The 18722-nt window shown below is 41.9% G+C and overlaps 1 protein-coding gene across 2 annotated transcripts in view; it reads left to right on the top strand.

The window, feature by feature from the left end:
* Positions 1-2811: 2811 nt before the first annotated feature.
* The window catches only part of LOC8043300 (hemicentin-1), a 379397-nt gene continuing 363486 nt past the window's right edge, over positions 2812-18722 (top strand). The window contains exon 1 of one of the 2 annotated variants that reach the window (XM_029984499.4): positions 2812-3389. In XM_029984499.4, coding sequence (XP_029840359.1) covers positions 3263-3389 — 127 coding nt within the window. In that variant the 5' untranslated portion in view covers positions 2812-3262. The remainder of the gene's footprint in view (positions 3390-18722) is intronic. The other variant, XM_029984498.3, reaches the window with a different exon arrangement.

Below are 18722 nucleotides of genomic sequence, written 5' to 3'. Positions count from 1 at the left end.
AGATAACGTACAAGCCGTTTTTTCGATGGCGAGCCAAATCATTCCTACGAAAAGTACCCGTCGCACAAAAAAAGAAGGCTGATGTTGCATTGGTGTTTACCAAATGGCCTACTGGGGAAAATTAATAACGTTCGGAATAATTAGTGTCTGATACATTTGACTAATTAGCGTTTGCTAACATTTAGTATATACCTTAAACGGGAAACCTTCTGGGCATGATCGAAAACCATTCAATCAACTAATTTTAGAAGTATATAAGATTCGTGCAGGGCATTCTGCGGCGTTTCAAAATGTCAATCAAATTCAACGCGTTTCAAGGTTTCGGTTTTCCACAGGAGCCATCTTTGCGCCTGCAGTTCTACGCCCCCACGGTTACAAATCCGAGTTCAACCTTGTCAGGAATACGTGTTTACTTACAGCAACAATACCAAAAAAAAAAAAAAAGATTTATTGGCACTTTCTCTTCCGACTAATCGACCGGTACTTTCGAAGGACGGTAGGAAAGGTTATAAATGACATTCCGTGTTTTCGGTGCTCATTTCTGGGGGAATTCGCAGGGTGTTTTTCGGAGTCCATTTTTCGCTCCGAATTTGGAATTCATCGAAAATTACTTTTGTTCGATTCCCATTTTTTTTTTTAAATTCGAAATTTAATTTTACTTTGTTTTCATTTTTCTTTTAATTCAGTAGTTTGAGATTTTAAAGGAAACTAAAGTGGCCTATTTTGAAGATAACTGGCCTTATGTTCTTATCAGATCTATATGTAGAACACCGCATCTTTTGCTTTTGCGTTTCCATCGTGAACTCGTAATTTTTAGCCTGTCTAATAAATCCGATTTGAAAAAATAAAAATATTGGCTAGTATTTTCCGGATTTTATTCGGATTTAACTGAAAACAGCAACATTAGTTGTAAACACTCAACAGAATGCCAAAGGTGCCGACGGGCATTAACATAATTTTTTCTTTTTGTGGGGGAGGGGGGGATAATGTTCTTGAAAGTGGATGCTTAATAATTTTAATCCCTCTTTCTGGTGTAATTAAAAATTTATCCTTGTGAACAAAATGCCGCAGTGAGGCTTTTTTTTTAATTTTAGTGCGGGTCCCTTGTAGAGTTGTTATGTTGTAAAAGATTAAAGCCAAAAATATCATGGCTTCATCTAGATTCAGCGTCTCCAAACTTTTTGACTAAGAGCTGATTTAGGCAACTGTCGTAGTCTAGATGGCCCGCAAGAAAAAGAGTACTTATAAACGAGGAAAAACTAAATGAATAGGCATAGGCAAGGATTTAAACACAAATATAAATGTTAGAGTAGTAAAAAAAAGAACGATGCTGGATGAATACATGTATTTCAATTAAAAGATTTAAATTTAGCTAATTACGACGTTACACAGCAATTGTGGCCACGAAAACTCACCAAGCATAAATCAAAGCGCGCGGACACTTCGGCACATTCGCGCTGTGCAAATGACAAATAAGAATGGTTAATAAAAGCAATGCTCGCACAATGTACATGAGAACGCCCAAATAATTTTAACATAATTACACACATCAAACGAGTGCACTTATCGTGAGGCTGGTGATGAGAATGTCCAGTCAAGGTGAAAGAAGCCTGTTACAATGCAGTTTCTCTCGTTCGTTCTGGTATCTTCTTATGCACATCTGGAGCGCGTCGCGTCGCCGTTTTCTTAAGGCGCACATCTTTTTTTTTTTTTTTTTTTTTTTTTTTGCGCCGGTTGCAATGGGTCTGCTACAAGCGGGCCGGTCTTCTATCGAAGAACCGTAGCCAGCCGCGATCCGATCCGAGAGTTTTCGCTGGCGGGATCTAGCCCGCGGGCCGAATTTTGGAGACCCCAGGTCTAGTGAAAAGGCAAGCACGCTAACACTCTTGCGTATAGGTTTTCCTACCGAACCAACACTTCTGCTCTGAACTATTTTTTCATCAATTTGCCTTTATTTTATTTACAAGTGCCGTTCCCCCCCCCCCCCCCCCCCCCCCCCCCAAACCAAAAAAGAATTTTTTTTCCGCAAAGATAAGTTACGATTTGCCCAACGCTCAATTTTCGGTCACATGTACTGTGAGTGATACAATCCAGATCTGAAAGTGTGAACACTAAGCGCTATCTCATTCAAAAGCAGGAAATGATTTCTAAAACTTTCAGTGGGAAAAAGGGGCACGTTTCCGCCCGTTTTTTTATGACTGGCGCCATTCAGCTCCATGCATTCGAGATCGAGAGCTCCATCGGGCACCATTTTCCGATTGAAAATTTTAGGAAATCGCTAATAACATTTGAATAAGATAACTGTTAGTACTGAAACATTAACACCTGGTACGGACCGCTAGAGTCTCTAGGGAATTACGAAAAGCACGCAAAACTCTTTCCCGTAATCTAGTAAATATCATTGTTTATATATATATATATATATATATACCCTTTAATGCCCAACAAAAACGTAAACACGCTTTCTCGATAAAGATTCCGGGGTGACCTAAAGTAAACTCTGTCCTTAACTGGGCCATGCCAGTCGACTTCTACTGGTTTCGTCCGTCAACTCCCAGATTACAATTTCCCCGCTGCATTTTCGTTCTTCCGTTTTCAAAGCACCTTGAGGGAAAAAACCTTTCCCGCGGCCCAAGCGTCGCTTTAAAACTACACGGCCGACAGAACGGATCCAGCCCCAAGTAGTGGCCGCCACAGCCCTCACCCCCCAAACTCCCGCTCTCCCCCGACCAGCCTCATTGGATCGGACTCTGTCACGTGGGCGAACCCTACGTCACAGCGAGTTGTCAGAGGACGCCGCGACGCGGCGCGAGTGTCGGACATTTGTCGATCGCTCGTAGGTCGGCTCTGCCGCACGGCTCCGACTCCGGGGGTTTTCTGGAAGCGACGGGTCAGAGGGCCCCGCTTTATTTTTCTTGCTGGTGCGTCTCCTTGCTGCGGGAAAAAATCTTGGCTCAAGATTGATATCGACGGTTGCCGCTGGTGTGGGTGCCAAGAGTGTGAAAGAATCTGGTCTCCCCGTTCTCAGCGGCTCCACTTCGTCGCCGAGAAACGCGGAGGGAAACTAGGTTTGGTTGGGGTTTGTGACGGTGCGAGTGCTTTTCTGATCGCCTTGGATTTCAGCGAATGCCGGTAGGCTTGATCGAGACGGCGGTGCTAGTGCGGCGGAAGTTATGCGCTTTAGTCCGGGCTAGTCGTGAGGGCTGTGAGTGGTGAGAACAACGCCGACCAGCCGACGCCGAGGGTTTTCGCGACCAGACTCATGGATTCTCGTCGCTCGGCGCACCCCGTGGGGTCGACAGACTGCGCTCGCAGGACCCCGGCCCGGATTTCGATGCTCTTCTTCCTCCTCGGGACGTTCGCCGGAATTTTCCTTCTAGCGTCACAAGGTGAGGAAGACAGCGTTTGAGACAACTCTATTTAGAGCGCCGACCAACACTTCGCGTATCGTTGCATTCCCCTCAAAGAGAAAAACAAAACAAAGGTGTTTGCTTTCAACGTTGACGACGACAGTTGCTGTTTCCGCTCGTAAAACACAAAATAATCGCCGATTTTGATTTTATACTTTCTAAGACAAAGATGTCAGATCACAAAAATCGAAACTAGACTTCTTATGAACATTCGCTAGCTTTGCGGTACGCGCGTATGTCATTAACCTTAGTAGGTTCATTGTTACACGCTAACTAGAATAGGTTAAGCGCAATTCCGAGCTGAGTTTAGCTTTCATTATGGAGTTCGCTGTTGCCGGTGTCCTATGCGCAAAGTAGGAAGGCCAAAAAACGGCGCGTAAAAATAAAGTTTCCTAAGTTGATCTCGAACTAATGATGCGCCAGCACAACCAGTTCGCTTCTCACTTCAAACACACCTGAGCAAAGGTGGATAGAAAGTTCATAACTTTTTCGGGATACATTACATTTTATAATTCTATTAGAACACTCAAAAAGAACCTATATAATGAAAGCAACTTAGCAACGCGTTTTTTGTTGTTGTTTTAAGAAATAATCCGAGAATGACGCAAGTGGGAGATGAAATGTGAATTTTTCAGTAATGTCTGACTCAAACAAAGTTAATCTTTCAACCTCATGCCTAACAAGATGCGGTATACACTTTGTTACGCTTCTTCCGCAATAGTACCTTCGAGAAGAAAAGAGTGCAGTCGAGCTGGTTAGAAAACGACATACTTGTAAACCCTAAAAAAGGAAGCTTAAAACAAAAAAAAAGGTCAGAAGCTCTGTTGTTTTGTTCGCGTTTTTTTTTTCTTCCACCGTTTCAGGGTTTACAAGTATAACATGGCGTCCTATATCTAATCTTCTTTAGAACGTTTATTATATCTCAACGTTTCACAAAGAACATTAAAACGCAAATTGCTTAGAACAGACTGCTCATTTTTGAGATAAGCGAAAGAAAAAATTCGAGTGAAGAGCGGCCGAGCGGCCAAGCAAAGCCTACACATAACAGTGAAGAGCTCCGCTCCTCGTGAAGGCGAAATTACTATTTAATAAAACGTAAAGCTACAATACATATCAGTACAAGAAAAGTAAATACAGACCTTAGAAGCGCTCACAATTCCAGTGGTTTCCAAATTTTGCTCTTGCCCTTGTACCGTAATTCTATGCGGGACGAGACAATTCGTTTTTCTGTGCTCTTTCGCGGGACGTGGCATGACTGGATAACGTGGTTAGAACTATAGTGAATTAAATGTAACCATAAATAAAAATCACAAAACTCGTACGTTTTTTGTGTTCATTATCACAGCACTGTTGCCGGATCAGTAAGGAATGTTATATAAGTGTGTCCCGCACGCCTTTATTATTATTCAAAGTGGTTAAGCATAGGAGGGGAGGATTAAAGCATCAAGCAATTACAGTAATGTTAAAAAAGCCAACAGACGTAGTGCTAAAAATTATTACTCGAAAATCTCTTCTGTTTTACTTGTTTTCTTTAATATATAGCTCAATAACAATGTTCATGTGATACAGTGTAGGCGTTGTGACAATTCATTTTTCTGATGCTAAATAATTATAATATTTCGCTTTAAAAGATGTAGATATGTTGGAATGTTAAAAGACGCTAATCCGTCTTGTAAAAAAGTCACCCTGCGTATAGGTAATTCTCTTTTCAGAGAATTCGAAATTTACTCTATTCGTTGCTGATAGTTTGAAAGGGTGAATATCTGGTAAAAAAACGTATGTTATGCGAAACAAGTTGTTTTGCTATCAAACGGAATTTCAGTAGGGCTCTTAGTTGTGTCTGGCTTCACCACTGCTGCGAAAATAATCTAGTAAACCTGCAAACAATATTTTTTTTCCGCTTGTCTTTGGGTGTTTTTATTATATTTAATTGTTCAATGTCTTACTAGAGTTTCTACTAGTATATGAATGAGTGAGGATGTTGTATGTAGCATCGCATTATTATAGATTGTTTGTTTACAAAGCGCCAGCATATTGGTTACCAATTGACGGGTTCGAATCTGGACCAATGAGCACACAATTCGACGTAGCCTTATTTGCCGAAAAAAGGCCACGTGACCCATATTTTAGTTTCATATCGAAGGAGCGTGGAAATTTAATTTAATACCCATTAATTTGCTAGGGCGTGCTGGATATTCTTTATTGACTTGGAACGTAAACTCTCCAATGTGCCCTTGGATTTCATATCCAGTTGTTTTACATTCGACAACACTGCGTTACCACATAAGTACCCTAAGCACTTTAAATCTTTTAGCTGAATCGTTTCTGAGATCAACAAATTGAAATTTAGTAACGTATAACAAAAACCTGGAAGCCTTTTCTTACAGCAGAGTACTACGTTAAATCTCACCTGAGCCAAGGGAAATGACCGTGACATTGCAGGCGCGCTGGCGTACACCCTAAAACAATGAGGTCGTAGAAGAACTCTTATGGGTTCTTCGACTCTTTCATATTTTGCACCCTGAATGATCCTTTAAAGCACCAAGAGGGTTATTTGTAATAAAATCTATAAGTGGTTCGTTTAATTCTTTTTTTTTTATAAACCGAGTTCTTCATTGCTTAGTTGCCTTTCTATTGCGCCGGAGGCAATGGTGCTTTAGGCGGACCATTCTTCACGACCTGAAAGAGTTCTTGGGGCGTCAAAAAACCTTCAAGGACGGATTTTATTTAGACTGTATATTTACCATTTTGTTGAAAAACCCGAGACTGGGGCGAGAAATCTAGAAAACATCAAGCCGCGGAAGACAAAGGAAAAGGTGAGAGGTTGTCGAAGTCTCAACTCAAGTGTCATCTTTTTCTTCCTTTTCCGCAGTTGTAGTCTTTCCTGGGTTTCTCGCCCCAGTTTCGGATAATCATCAATGAGCCTAAAAAATCCGCCTTTTTAAAAAAAAAAAATACACGTTCACTAGGTTTGCAAGTTGAGTTAGTGGCTACATGTCACACAATATACACAGCTCAAAGTTTTGTAAAATGACTTGTACGTTTAGGCACCGCGTTCAAAGCGAACACAGAAATCACTCGCGGTAAAGCGCAAAGGTTAGTCGCGAAAGGAACTTTAGAGAAATTGGTGCGACGAGAGGCATCTTACTCTATTTATTTAAATGAACTGTTAAGAGTTCCGTGTCAGATATTATTGATACGAGGCAACGTCTATGCATGCATGAAGCAGCGGTGTGTCAATATTTCGAGTTCGAAAATGTACCCTCGAGCGCTGTGTTTTCCGCGGCGTAGGGACGCTCAGTCGTTGGCTGCACCAATCCTGGATGTGCTTGGATAATAAAAAAAAAAAAAAAAAAAAAAAAAAACGAATATCACCTATCACAAACGTGATGAAAATTGGCAGAAGATAGTTAGTTTCGTATTAATCGACGCGAATTGCAGGGCAAGACCTTTACCTCTCCCTTGATTGAGCCACAAGAAAAACAAAGCATATTGATTTTTGCATCCCATCGATTGCCCATGAAAAGACATTGGCTGTACGTGGGGTGTTTCTTCTAAATGTAAGCTTGTTTTGTTTGGTGTATATCGTTTTTATTACACTACTAAACTCTATTGTTCATATTTTCTTGTGTGACACATATTTGAATTTGCCTGTTTTTGTTCTTCCACTCATGTGCTCGAGTTCAAACCAAGAAACAAAACAAAAAATGTAAATGCTTTTTCAATTTCTTTTTTACAACAGGGGAGTTTTAAAGTAACAGAAACCTCTGGTCATAGGAAGTGTCTTTATCTCACGTCAAAAAACTTTAAAATGGCTAAGAGATACAAGCATTGCTCGCTTTGACTATTCATATTTGTAGCAGTAAATTCTGGTGTCAATTTTTTCTTCACGAATATTTATCGCACCCTTGATCATAGAGTTCTGAGGTCATCTAGTGTGCCAGTATTCTTCAAAATTGCATTAAATAGCTTACCTTTATTACTACGTATTTCTGTTGTCTAAGATAGACAATTCATTCTGCGATGATGTTTCTGCATCACCTGTGTCTTCCCACGCTCAGCGCTCGCCTCCATGATAACATTAATCTAAGCAGGTCTACTCGTGGCGCTTTTGTTTTATAGATGTATGGATATCTTTTTTTTTTTCTTTTTTTCTTTTAAGTAAGGACAAGTTTCTGAGAAGAGAATTAGTTCAGTTACAGTTAGGATTCCGCGACTATTCAGGGTTTATCTTGTCCCACATATTCAGTGTTTCTCGGAGTCCATTTTTAGAATGGAACAAAAAATATCAGTGTTTATTGAAGCTTATGTCTAGGCCCTGGACGTTTTTGGTGCTTATAATTTTAAGTTGTGAAGAATATCGGTGGCAGTTTTTCAGCATATTGTTGTATTTCAGTGATTTATTTTCGGACGGTCGATAAAAACATTGTTTGTGGGGAAAAACACTCTAATGAGAAACTAAAAAAAGAAAGTCTAATTGGGAATGGTTTTGTGAAAACAAAAACAGTCTTAGCTGTAGCAAAAACTTCCAGAAATCTTTGTTTTTATGTTTCTTTTTACCGATTTGCCATTTTTTGACACCAACGATTACTTATACGTCTTCTTTGGTTTTAACTGATCTTTCTTTTGACGCCCTCGGACGTTGACTCGTGCTCTTTGGTCAATACCGTAGAGTCTACGACCTACTTATCTTGAAGCAAGCAAAACACGGGCTTGTGATTCCCTCCCAAAAAAGGGTACCAGCTTGATTTTTCTTATTAAAATTTTATTTGCAGTGTGCAGAGAGTATTAGAACACCCCCTCGGCCGCCGATACTTGACAAACGTTCTCGTACCGAGAGGGAATGAGACAGGCGTGCTTCTCAAGAAACAAAAGTTCAGTGTGGGCTGTGTTCCGAAGCGAAACAAAATAAAACTAGAAATAAAAAATAAACCTTGTACATTTTTGTTTTTAAAAGAAAAACTTCAATATAAATTATTTTTTTCTTTCTCCAATTAAAAAAAAAACGGTTCGGGTGTTGATTCTCGGGGGTTATCTCTATTTGCCAAAACATAAAACCTAATTCCAATTTTGATGGCGAGAAAAGGGTACGGAAAGAGAAGGTTCTAGAATGCGGCGTCATGAATAGCTACGGAGGACATATAACCCGCCGATAAATTGCAGCCGCGGCGCCCCGACCTCTGTTCACTTATTAACGACCTCGTGTCGCTGGAGCCCTAAGCTACGGTCTTGGCTAATGGAAGCTTTCGGTCGCTGTCGCGAGAGGGCACTTGTGTCAAGTTCGTCTATTATGTATGCAAGTACTCGGCTATTTTTCGCGAGCTTGCACTGCACCACGTTGGTAACTCAGCAGCCGCGTTCTGCGGATAAGCGGCAAAACGTGGAGAAAGAATCTGGAAGAACTCAGGGTAGGCGACCATGCTTCATTTTAGCGGCGCGATCGAGAAGCCACTCGCCACAAGCGCCTATCTATTATTCAAATTAAAATCAAAGTCAGGTCTTTTCGAAGCGCCCCTATTGTTTCTCTTAGATTGCTTTACAGAGAATTTGATGTGTCGGCATACGGGTGCGACCAAAGGGAGAGGAAAAAAACGTTCAACACAAAGCATCTCGTATTTGTTTTGGGGTCAATGATTTTGAACTTCAAAGTTTCTAAATGATTACTGGGTGTTCTTTTGTAGCGCATTGATGCCCTTCTCATTACTGTGTGCAACCATGGTTAAATAGGTTGTCAACTGCTCTGTCCGCAGTACGAGTTGTGGTGAAAATGTCACAACTGCATAGCGGGAGCAGGTTTATCACCGTTCTTACCGTTCGTTCTGAGATTGAAGGATTGTCATAAAGCTGATGGTGTAGTGCAAAGTGATTATTTGGGGTTCTGATGTAAGTGATAAAACATGACGCGAGCCTATATTCCTTCGAAGTAAAATGCCCCAAAATTGCCGATGTCGTCTTTGCTCTACTGTTTTGCATAAAGTACACAGTGTAATCGACTTTATTTTCGCAGGCTTATTATTTTGTGAATTATGCTAAGTGTTGTTTTGAGAAAAATGTTGGCGTTAAAAGATTTTGCATTGTGTAGTGATATGGTGTGCATTATTTTTTCAAGTGGTGATATATACGCGTGATACATTTTCCCAGTTCTTTTTTAAGTTGTGAACCGATGAAAATTATGTTCTAGTAAGAATTAAATTGCTTACATCATATGCCTTCTTCGCCCTATTTTTTTCTGGTCGCACATCAATAGTCCCCTTGATTTAATTGATTTACCACTACAAGAAAAAGTGTAGGCCACAATACAATAAAACAAACAACCAGAATTGCGAGATATATTTATAATTGAAAGATATCGCCTCACTACTCAGTGCTTACAAATGTTAAACATGGGTAGTCTGTATATTAATTTAGAGAACGCGGAATAATTATTCAAGCCCAATTATTCGGGTGATGAAAAATCGCTTTGTTTATGTTGGCATTGTGGTTAAACTTCGTGGCCTTGCTTGCAGTGGTGTCTTCGCACGATCGTGCACCAATGATGTGAGTGCTACTTCGTGTGGAACGTTAAGTGTGTTTTGTCAGCCGTACTTCAGTGAACCCGAGTCCTCAGAGAATGCGAAAGTATGAGCATTTTGTTAGTTTTAAGAGCAAAACCTTAAGATATTTCCCGAATGACTCTGTTAGGCTGAAGTACTCCTGCTGCCTGGTTTAAGATGTACTTAAACTTCCTCAAAACGTTGTAGTATATTTTTACTTTTTATTGCCTTTAAAAGTATGATTCTTTCTGCGATTCATTGCTGGGCAGTGTTTGCCAAACAATGAATCGCTAAAATTATCATATTTTGTTTTGCAGTCCCGAATACGCAGGTTCTTTATGAGAAGCATATAAAGGTGTATGCACGTATCAACGCTTCAAAGGCTAGTCTTGAGAGCTTGGATGAAATGCGTTTTGTTTGGGCGCCAGTCTGACAACAGTGGGCACACCTTACGAAGGCTTGACTATCAGACGGTCTTGCCCTGCCAGCAGCAAGATAATGGCGCCCAGAGTTTGTACTTGCAAACATGAATTAGTCCCAAGATATTTCAGTGGCTCACCCATATGATTACCTTTGTGACGTCACTACAAGTATTTTCCTCACCGTGACGACCCGGGTTGTGATCTAGGCTACTGACTGTCACTTTCGAACGACAATATCAATGGTGTGTGCAATAAGCACAATGTAGGCCTGTGATCAACGCATTCTTATACTAAAAAAGTGAGCTACAGTCTGACATTAATCTTATCTCCGGTGGTGAAATCAAAATTAATTACTCTTAACATGTTAAAGTGAGTGTTGGGCCAATCTTGGAAAGCTAAACACCGCGACGCTTTTCGTCGCGCAGGTTGCTAATAACATCGTGGGTATGCTTTTTTAGCACTTCAAGTTAATAGGTGTCTTTTCTCGGCGATTCTGGCTCAGTGACAGTGAGAAGAAGAATACTAAAGGCGGGGTCACATTGCTCATAAATTGTAAAAACAAATACAGTCTGCAAACACCAGTCACTGCAATATCCGTGGTTCGAGTTCCGCGTGCTAATTTTCTTCTTCAACTTATTGCCATGCGGTATTCGAAACACAGATCTCGTGATGACTTGCGTTCGAATCTGTACACAGACTGTGTTTTGTATGATGTATAAGCATCTGACCCCGGCTTATGACATCAAATGAGACGGTGATAATGTATATGTTTGCTGATAAACAGCAGGTTAGATTCTAGATTGCAGCTAGAAATTGACTTCAGAAACATCGTGTATTTTTTTGAAAAAAAAAGGAAAAGACGTGGGTGCCATGAACGTAGTTTGAGGGTCATCAGCGTTATGCTAATGACCTTGCTGGAGGACGGTACAAACTTGATACTACAATGCAATTTTTGTTTTCTGATTATGGTTTGTGACTCCTTTTTCGTTTGAGTTATAGGTCTGACATCTTGTCTCTGTCAAGTTTCAAAATGCCACAGTGCTTTTGGGTCTGTCTTAGTGCTGTATAAAGGTCCAAAATTGTGATAACGCAACACCACATAATTACGTAAGTGATTCCAAATAATGCGAATTATCGATTTTTATAACTTTTTATCATTATACAAGTTTCATTGTATCAACAAAACTACTATTGTTCAACGAGCGCTCAGCGCACAAGCACACCTTATTTGCGTTTATGCGCACCTAAACCGCACATACCCAAGCGCTCTTTACAAGCCTAGAAGGCACCTACTGATAAAGAACTACCAAGAGCGCCTCACACTCTTACGCTGGCCACCGATGCTTAAAGGGACACTGACAGGGCATTTATGCTCGCTGAGGTTTTTAGTTGTACGTGACATATGAGAGCTCAACTACCCAGAACAGAATTTGCGGCTCGAAATTCGGTTTCTTTCCGCCCGAAAACCGCCGATCAAGAACAGGCCGGTTCGGGTCTCGCTCACTCTCTTTTTCGCGGTCACGGGCCGTTTTCTAAGGTATCGATGCGACCACCAAATTTAATCAAAGTCGCGGGTCACTGAAGGCACACACTCAATATTAAAAATAGAAAAAAATATGAAACCCATTTTTTGTGGCTTCTAAAAAGCTGTAAATACGTTGATTGAAAAAAAAAAAGTTCCACAGACAACCGGAAGCATTCTGTGCGTTCGTCGTTTCGCGTATCGTGGGACTCGCGGGGACGGCGATGGCAGCGGACGACGGGCGTGGGACCTCTATTTCAGAACTGTCGTTCGCGGTACCGGCGAATTCTGTCTACCGTTAAAAGAGAAATTTGGGACTGATCAAAAGAATTGGTATTCATCCCGTACGACACGCCCGGCCACCAAGCCGATTTGCACGAAGACGTCGCCGAGCCGTCGCTCCCTTCTCGTGGCTGAAGACATCGCTCGCGCAAACGTCAAGCACGACGTGTCTACTTCGAGTTCAATATGCACGCGTACGATTTCTTTACTAGGTGCAAATGTCCCCAAAGCGTGGTGCTTCTCGACTTCGATCCAGGAGTGCTTTTGCTGGAGAAAAATCGACAGCAAACTTTCCAACTTACAGTTTACCGGCTGAATTGTTACTACGGAAAGAGATCCAACAGAGAAGCTATGCCCCAGTAGCTCAGTGGGGAAGACGTCCGGTTCCCACTCGGTAGGACCGGGTTCGATCCCCCGTGAAACTTTATTTTTTTTCTTCAAACATTTTCCGATGTTTACATATAATTTTTTTTTACAATCATCACTGAAGAAACAAACAAAAAACTAACAAACTAATGTTGTGGACGATACTTCGCTGATTTAAATGGTATGGGATTTTCGTTTTGACACCTGCGAGCTCAATGTAATCACTTTCCACAAAATGCAAGGAGCATATAAATCAGGTAACGTCCGCTTTCCGAGGTGCCCGTATATGCTCTACAGGAATTGCAGCCAGCCGTTGGTCCCGATCCCGTTGATCTTTCGGAAACTCTGTCGCACAATGCCACTTTTTTTCGGATTCAGGAAATGTGAGCCAGCTCTTCACGCAACATCTTGGGTGTATTCTTTTCGGAGCCGATCATGGAAATTCACCACGGGCACTCACTACTCATCTCCAACTCCTCAATGTACAAAACAACTCATCTTGGAGTACAGAACAACGAGCGGAACAAACATAACTGCAAAAAAAACGCACGGCGAGCAGTTCCCGCACGCCCCATCGCACGCCGCATGTCCTGTCGTCTGCTACCAAAGAGGAGAAAAAAAAAAAAAAAAAACGCACGGTAGGGTGTAGCCACGTGACTTCCGCCACTCACTCTCTTCTCTCCACTTCTCCGACCTCCGTCGGGTTTCGGTTTCGGTTTCGAGGAGTTGCGTCTTTTGGCTTTATTAAAAAAATACGCTACTCTGTTGCAAAATATTTATTGGGTAGTCCTCCGACACCATAATAAAGCGCCTGGCAAAAAGTAAAAAAAATTTTTTGGGGGGTGTCAGTGTCCCTTTAAGCCCAATACTTTCGATATTTTGTTTCCCCTCAAGTCAGGACCCAGAAGACGCTACGAGATAATGGGACCAATAAAACATCTTCAAAAACCACGCCACTTACCGTCTCTTGTACATCCCTGGTTCGGCAATGTAAGAACACGCACATCAACATGATGAACACTATGTCGTTGCACTTTGACGCTGTTTGATTTGTCTCATAGGCTGGTACACAGCGCCGTGAGAAAAAAACAAAGTAGTTATAGCATTACGACGCGTTGATGAGTTATGAACTTATGGTCGAGTACAATAAAGCTGAGAAATTCGTGGTATGCTTGAAAGAAACCTATGAAAGGGGCGAATCTAACAATTAATTAACTTAGCTTGGTGAGGGGCTCTGAAGAGATATAACTCAGCATTTTTACGCCACATTTTTTTTCTTTTTTTGGTGAGGGGCTGTGATTGGATATGACTCAGTATATTTTTGCAACATTTAACACATACAAATACGCACAAAATACAAGTGAGTAACCAAACCGAAGGAAGTGATATTTTTACTTATAAAGTGCCGCAATGTCATCTCAGGGGATCTGCGAGTAACATATAACCCGCGAGCAAAGAAAAAAAAAAAACTGAAAATGAGACATTGCATAAAAAGCAAAAAAAAAGCAATCAGTTTGTTTACCCAGACGGAACAGATCCAGACGTCTGCCATGGCCGCCTCCGCCGCCACCATTTTTAACAGTTCATCTCCGAACTGCGTCCCTAGCAAAATGCTTCGAGAATATTATCCGGTTACAAAAACCAACAACCTACAGGTCACAAAGATTTAAAAAAAAAATGGAGCACAGTAACTTGCTCGGGATCCGCGAAAAACAGTTCTTCAGTAAGTAAATATTAAACTTTTAAGTCCGCTTTATATTTTATTTTGCTATTCTTTTCCATGTAGTTGCCGTTGCTTGCTTATGTTTACGTTTTCTGCGGCGGGGCCGAACCCCCAGACGCTGCCCAATAACGTATACTGCGGAATGCACGCGCTTTTGACTGCTTTCTGCTGGACCGTACGTCGTCTGCGTTCGATTGGAATGTCCGGGAGTAGAGTGCCTAGATTGAAAAGAGAGTCCATCTCGAACCGCATGGAGGGCGTTTGAAATTTAATGGCCGACGCATCCTTCGAATATGAGTCGCAATTGCGCGTGCGCCGCGGTCTCTCGCGTGGCGAAGAGGAAAGCAGGTGTAAAGACAGTGACGATTGCAGCCAGACGATGTACGCTTTTCACACCTCCTTGCAGCTTGTATTGCAAACGCGTCCCATTTAAACCACGTGACCCCAATCGGGCGGTTCGCAATACTCTGTAATCTGGGCTCCGCAGTCCGGGGCCAGCGTTGTTGGCCCTCCGAGTGGCGCTGTTTATTCTCGGTCGTATTTTAACGCGTAAACGCTTCGGGGAGAAAACCCGTTCGAAGGAACGTAGATTATTATTCCCTAGGCCGGGAGGTGTATTTCGAGGTGCAGTTTATGCGAGGTGATCGCCCATCCTGGGCCGGTGGCCTGGGGTGCGTGTGGCCATTTAATAGCCTTCTTTTGTGAATACACCCCGCCCAAAAAGACTTGGACGGGATCTGGGAGGTTAACAAACAACAGCAACAGCAATCCAATTTAAACGGTTCAACTAAATAAATGCTGACGTGAGTTTCAAACCATATTCCTCGCGACGGTGGCTTACAAGTATCATGAAGGCCTCTTTTGGGGACCCATATTTGAGATCGCCTTTATAGAAAACGCAAGTGATTTAGGCTTTTAAAATAGAACACCCACGAACAATCTTAACTTTTATTGTTATTTTCATAACAACTAGTAGCCAATTCCGTCTTCATACGGAGCTCAGGTACATTGTGAATGCGATCCTTACGTTGTGAAATGTAATTCGGATATTTGAAATCAGCACAGAGGTATCACATTTATGCCAAAATTAGCCTAAGAAGGTTAAGAGTTGCATTCATTTATATACACATTGTGCATTTTGCATTGTCCAAATCTTCTTGGTAAGATAACCGCAGAGATCAAATGAGCACAATAATATGGTGAACCAGAAATAAAATTTGCTGAACTTAATGTATTAGTGTTATTGACCCACGCAGCTGAGTCACCTACTGATTTGGAGCACGTGTAATAATATGTTAATCGATGAATTTGTATCCTAATATTATTTGACGCAGCCGAGAGCATAGTTTTATAGGTAACATTTAAAGACATAAGTTGTACGAGAAAGATTTTTTTTCGGGATTTACTCCTAAACCTTTGTCGTTTGGCCGCCGTATTCACCCCAATTATCGGCTGCGTTCACCGCTGCTGATATTACAGGAAAAAAAGATTCATACTTAAGTTTTGAATTGACCAACGTAAAGAAGGTTAGAGCGCAAGATTTGCGTAGTGTAGTCAGTAATGACCGAGACAATGTTGACGGCCAGAAGTGAGTGGCCAGATGACTTCCGACTTAATTATTACAATATAACCGATCTTATATTTAGAGATATAAGTATGTGTATAACGGTAAGAATACAATAATTAACGTTTATCGAAAGTTGGTCATTCACAACCAGGACGATAAATGAAAACTGCGAAATTGTTCTGCAGTAATTTTCTTTTTTCTACAAGAGTATGTATCAACTAACGTTTCATGTGTCCTCAAAGTTTCTAGACAGCCTGAATCAGGAGTTCACTCGGACTATCGTTTTATATAGTAGAGCCGACTCACTTCCATGTAACTTGCTCTTCCTCCCTTTGGTGGCACAGACTTATGTGCTCTGGCCATGTCTTTGCTGTTCTTTCCAAAACACACAGACGCGACTGTGGTTATCTTTTGACCTCTCCATTTCATTTTCTTCGTTGTGCTTACTGCCCTATATGTTCTACCGCTACGCCCACCAGTCGTCGCAGAAAAACAAAATACACCACAGGACGACCATCTGTCGCTTGTCAGCAGCCTTTCTTCGCCATCACTTCACCGCTTGGATTTAGAAGTAACGGAAGTTCTCTCAGCCTCGATGTCGTGGAGCGCACAACACATTTGACCTCAAAACCTGGTCAAACGACTCCTTTTATTTTATTTTTTACTTCTGCTATATTGTTACAAAGTTTCGCTTTAGAAGCATTCTCGTTTGTCCTGTGACGTTTTCAAGGCGTGATGACACGTCGTAGGTCGTTTGGTACGACGTTTCCCGTTTATAGTTTATTCCTTTGGTTGGGTCGAAAATGCGCGGGCTTAGACAACCGTGCTATGGGCCAATTTAGTTTTTTTTTTTTTTTTTTTTTTTTTTTTTTACACGAGTGACCAGTGTTGAGAAGTATATGAACGGTCGGCCAGCGTGTCCTTTCAATCATCTCGACCCCTGCTGCTATCGGAGGCCGTACATTTTGAAGGCTCCCCTTATCTCAGTGATAGACGCCCGTCGCTCGAGGCGGATCATGAACATCCCCGCCTACACTGAAACTAGAAACGCGCTTTTTTGTTGTTGTTTTTCGCACCAGCAAGACGTATTCTCTTGCTTAAATTTGTTCTTGCGGAGAGCGAAGAGCACTTGCTTCTGATCCCCGGATAAATGGCTCGTATACATACTCAACCTTTATACGTGTTCTATTTTAACGTTTTACAAGAAGAAAACAAAGCGACATGTTTGGTTTCTTTTTCTTTTTTTAGCTAAACATAAAAAAGCGCGTCTTGCTTTTTGTTAATCTTAACAAGACATACATCCAAGTCTTGGAAGAAATACTTAAAAAAGTATTCGGGAATACAAATACCGAGATACATGTATTCTAAGACCCGAAATACGAATACTGAGTTACATTTGTCTATTAAGCAAGATACCTGAGATACTCCAGCAAACACAGCAAAAAATTATTTCAGAATACAGATACAGAGCCTTACAAAAATACATTTGTTCCCGGAAGATGCTACGTTGGGAGGGTGTAATCCGTGTCGAACAGAAAGGGCAATTCATGCTTGTGCTCCTCATTTTGTGTCATCTTATGGGCTTTTCCTTACCTCGAACCATTTATTTATCATTAATGCCGCTAAAAATAAACGTCCCCCCTGCCAAACCAAATAGTTACTGAACCGTAAAGACTGCGTGCCGCGTTCGACAAAAGACGTCTGCGCGAACTGAGCCGTGTTTCGCCGAAAGGGCGGATTTCCAAGTGTCGTCTTCTAAGTTTCTATGTCGCCCTCAGTGCGGGGGATTGGACAACAGAGCCGTACCTGTTTTCCACTCAGCACCTTTACAGCATTCGCTCTGCTAAATTGGAAAGAGTGGAGGGCTTTGTGAAAAGTGGTTATTATGTTTTTCTTGCAAGCAACCTTCTTTAAACCCATTCTTGCTTTCATTTTCTTGTTGGTGACAGTGATGGATCTTGTTATAGGGCGGGTTCCCCCCCCCCCCCCCCCCCATATCAATTCTGAAGCACCTTGTTCCGAACAGATGTTTTTATCTTTTAGGTTTATCGTAAGAACGACAAACAAGTGTAACGATATACCTAAGTCTGACAAAGTATCGCGATACATTAGAGATGTATTTCATTACACGAACACAAATACAGTTTTTCAAATAGATCACTATACAGAGATAGAGAATCGAAAGCATCTCTAAAATGCAATCGCGACACATTCGTATCGCAATTCTGCCCAGCCCTGTCTATACCTAAGTGAAAAGTTGTGTTACTGGTACCCATAGTATGTTGGAAGCCAGGAAAGGCAAGATGGGCCCCTTCCGCAAAACTCTCTACTCGCCATGAGTAGTGGTTTTGTCACCTCCACGCCCCTTCTGTCCAGCGTTCGTTCTGCAAAAGCAATATAAAGCAATATTAGTGGTGACTTTTATGGGAGGAGATTGTCCTGCTATTCTAACTTTCCAATACGCAATTGCAAGAAAGGCTCCCATGTGCTGCCATTTTGAGCGATGCTGGCGCCGCGTGACGCTTCTTCCATCCTGGGCTGCACTAGGGGCACGTCCTTGGGGTGCGCGAAGACAAGATGGCGGCGTCTGCTGGCAGCGCCGACGGCCAGCGTTAGCGACGCATTTACTGTTTCAGAACGCCAGTGGGAGGTATCCACATATAATGATAGCATCAAATGTTGTAGAAGGAGGCATTTTTAAAGATCGGAGCTGACTTTCTAACGATAACAGCCTCTGTTCCAGCACGTCGTGGAACCCAGAGCTGCCGCGAGCGCAGCGATCGTTGATGCAACGGCCATGCGGCTTCGGGCGCATTCTGATAAGCGCTTGGGGATTTTAGATAGTTTCTAATTTTGCGATTGTCTACTGGTTTAGGTACTTCATCTAATTGTGTGTG

The sequence above is a fragment of the Ixodes scapularis genome, unplaced genomic scaffold, assembly GCF_016920785.2.
Source record: "Ixodes scapularis isolate PalLabHiFi unplaced genomic scaffold, ASM1692078v2 PGA_scaffold11__112_contigs__length_91849675, whole genome shotgun sequence".
Lineage (NCBI taxonomy): Eukaryota > Metazoa > Arthropoda > Arachnida > Ixodida > Ixodidae > Ixodes > Ixodes scapularis.
Note: the sequence above shows the minus strand (reverse complement) of the source record. Positions and strands in the feature narration are given on the sequence as shown.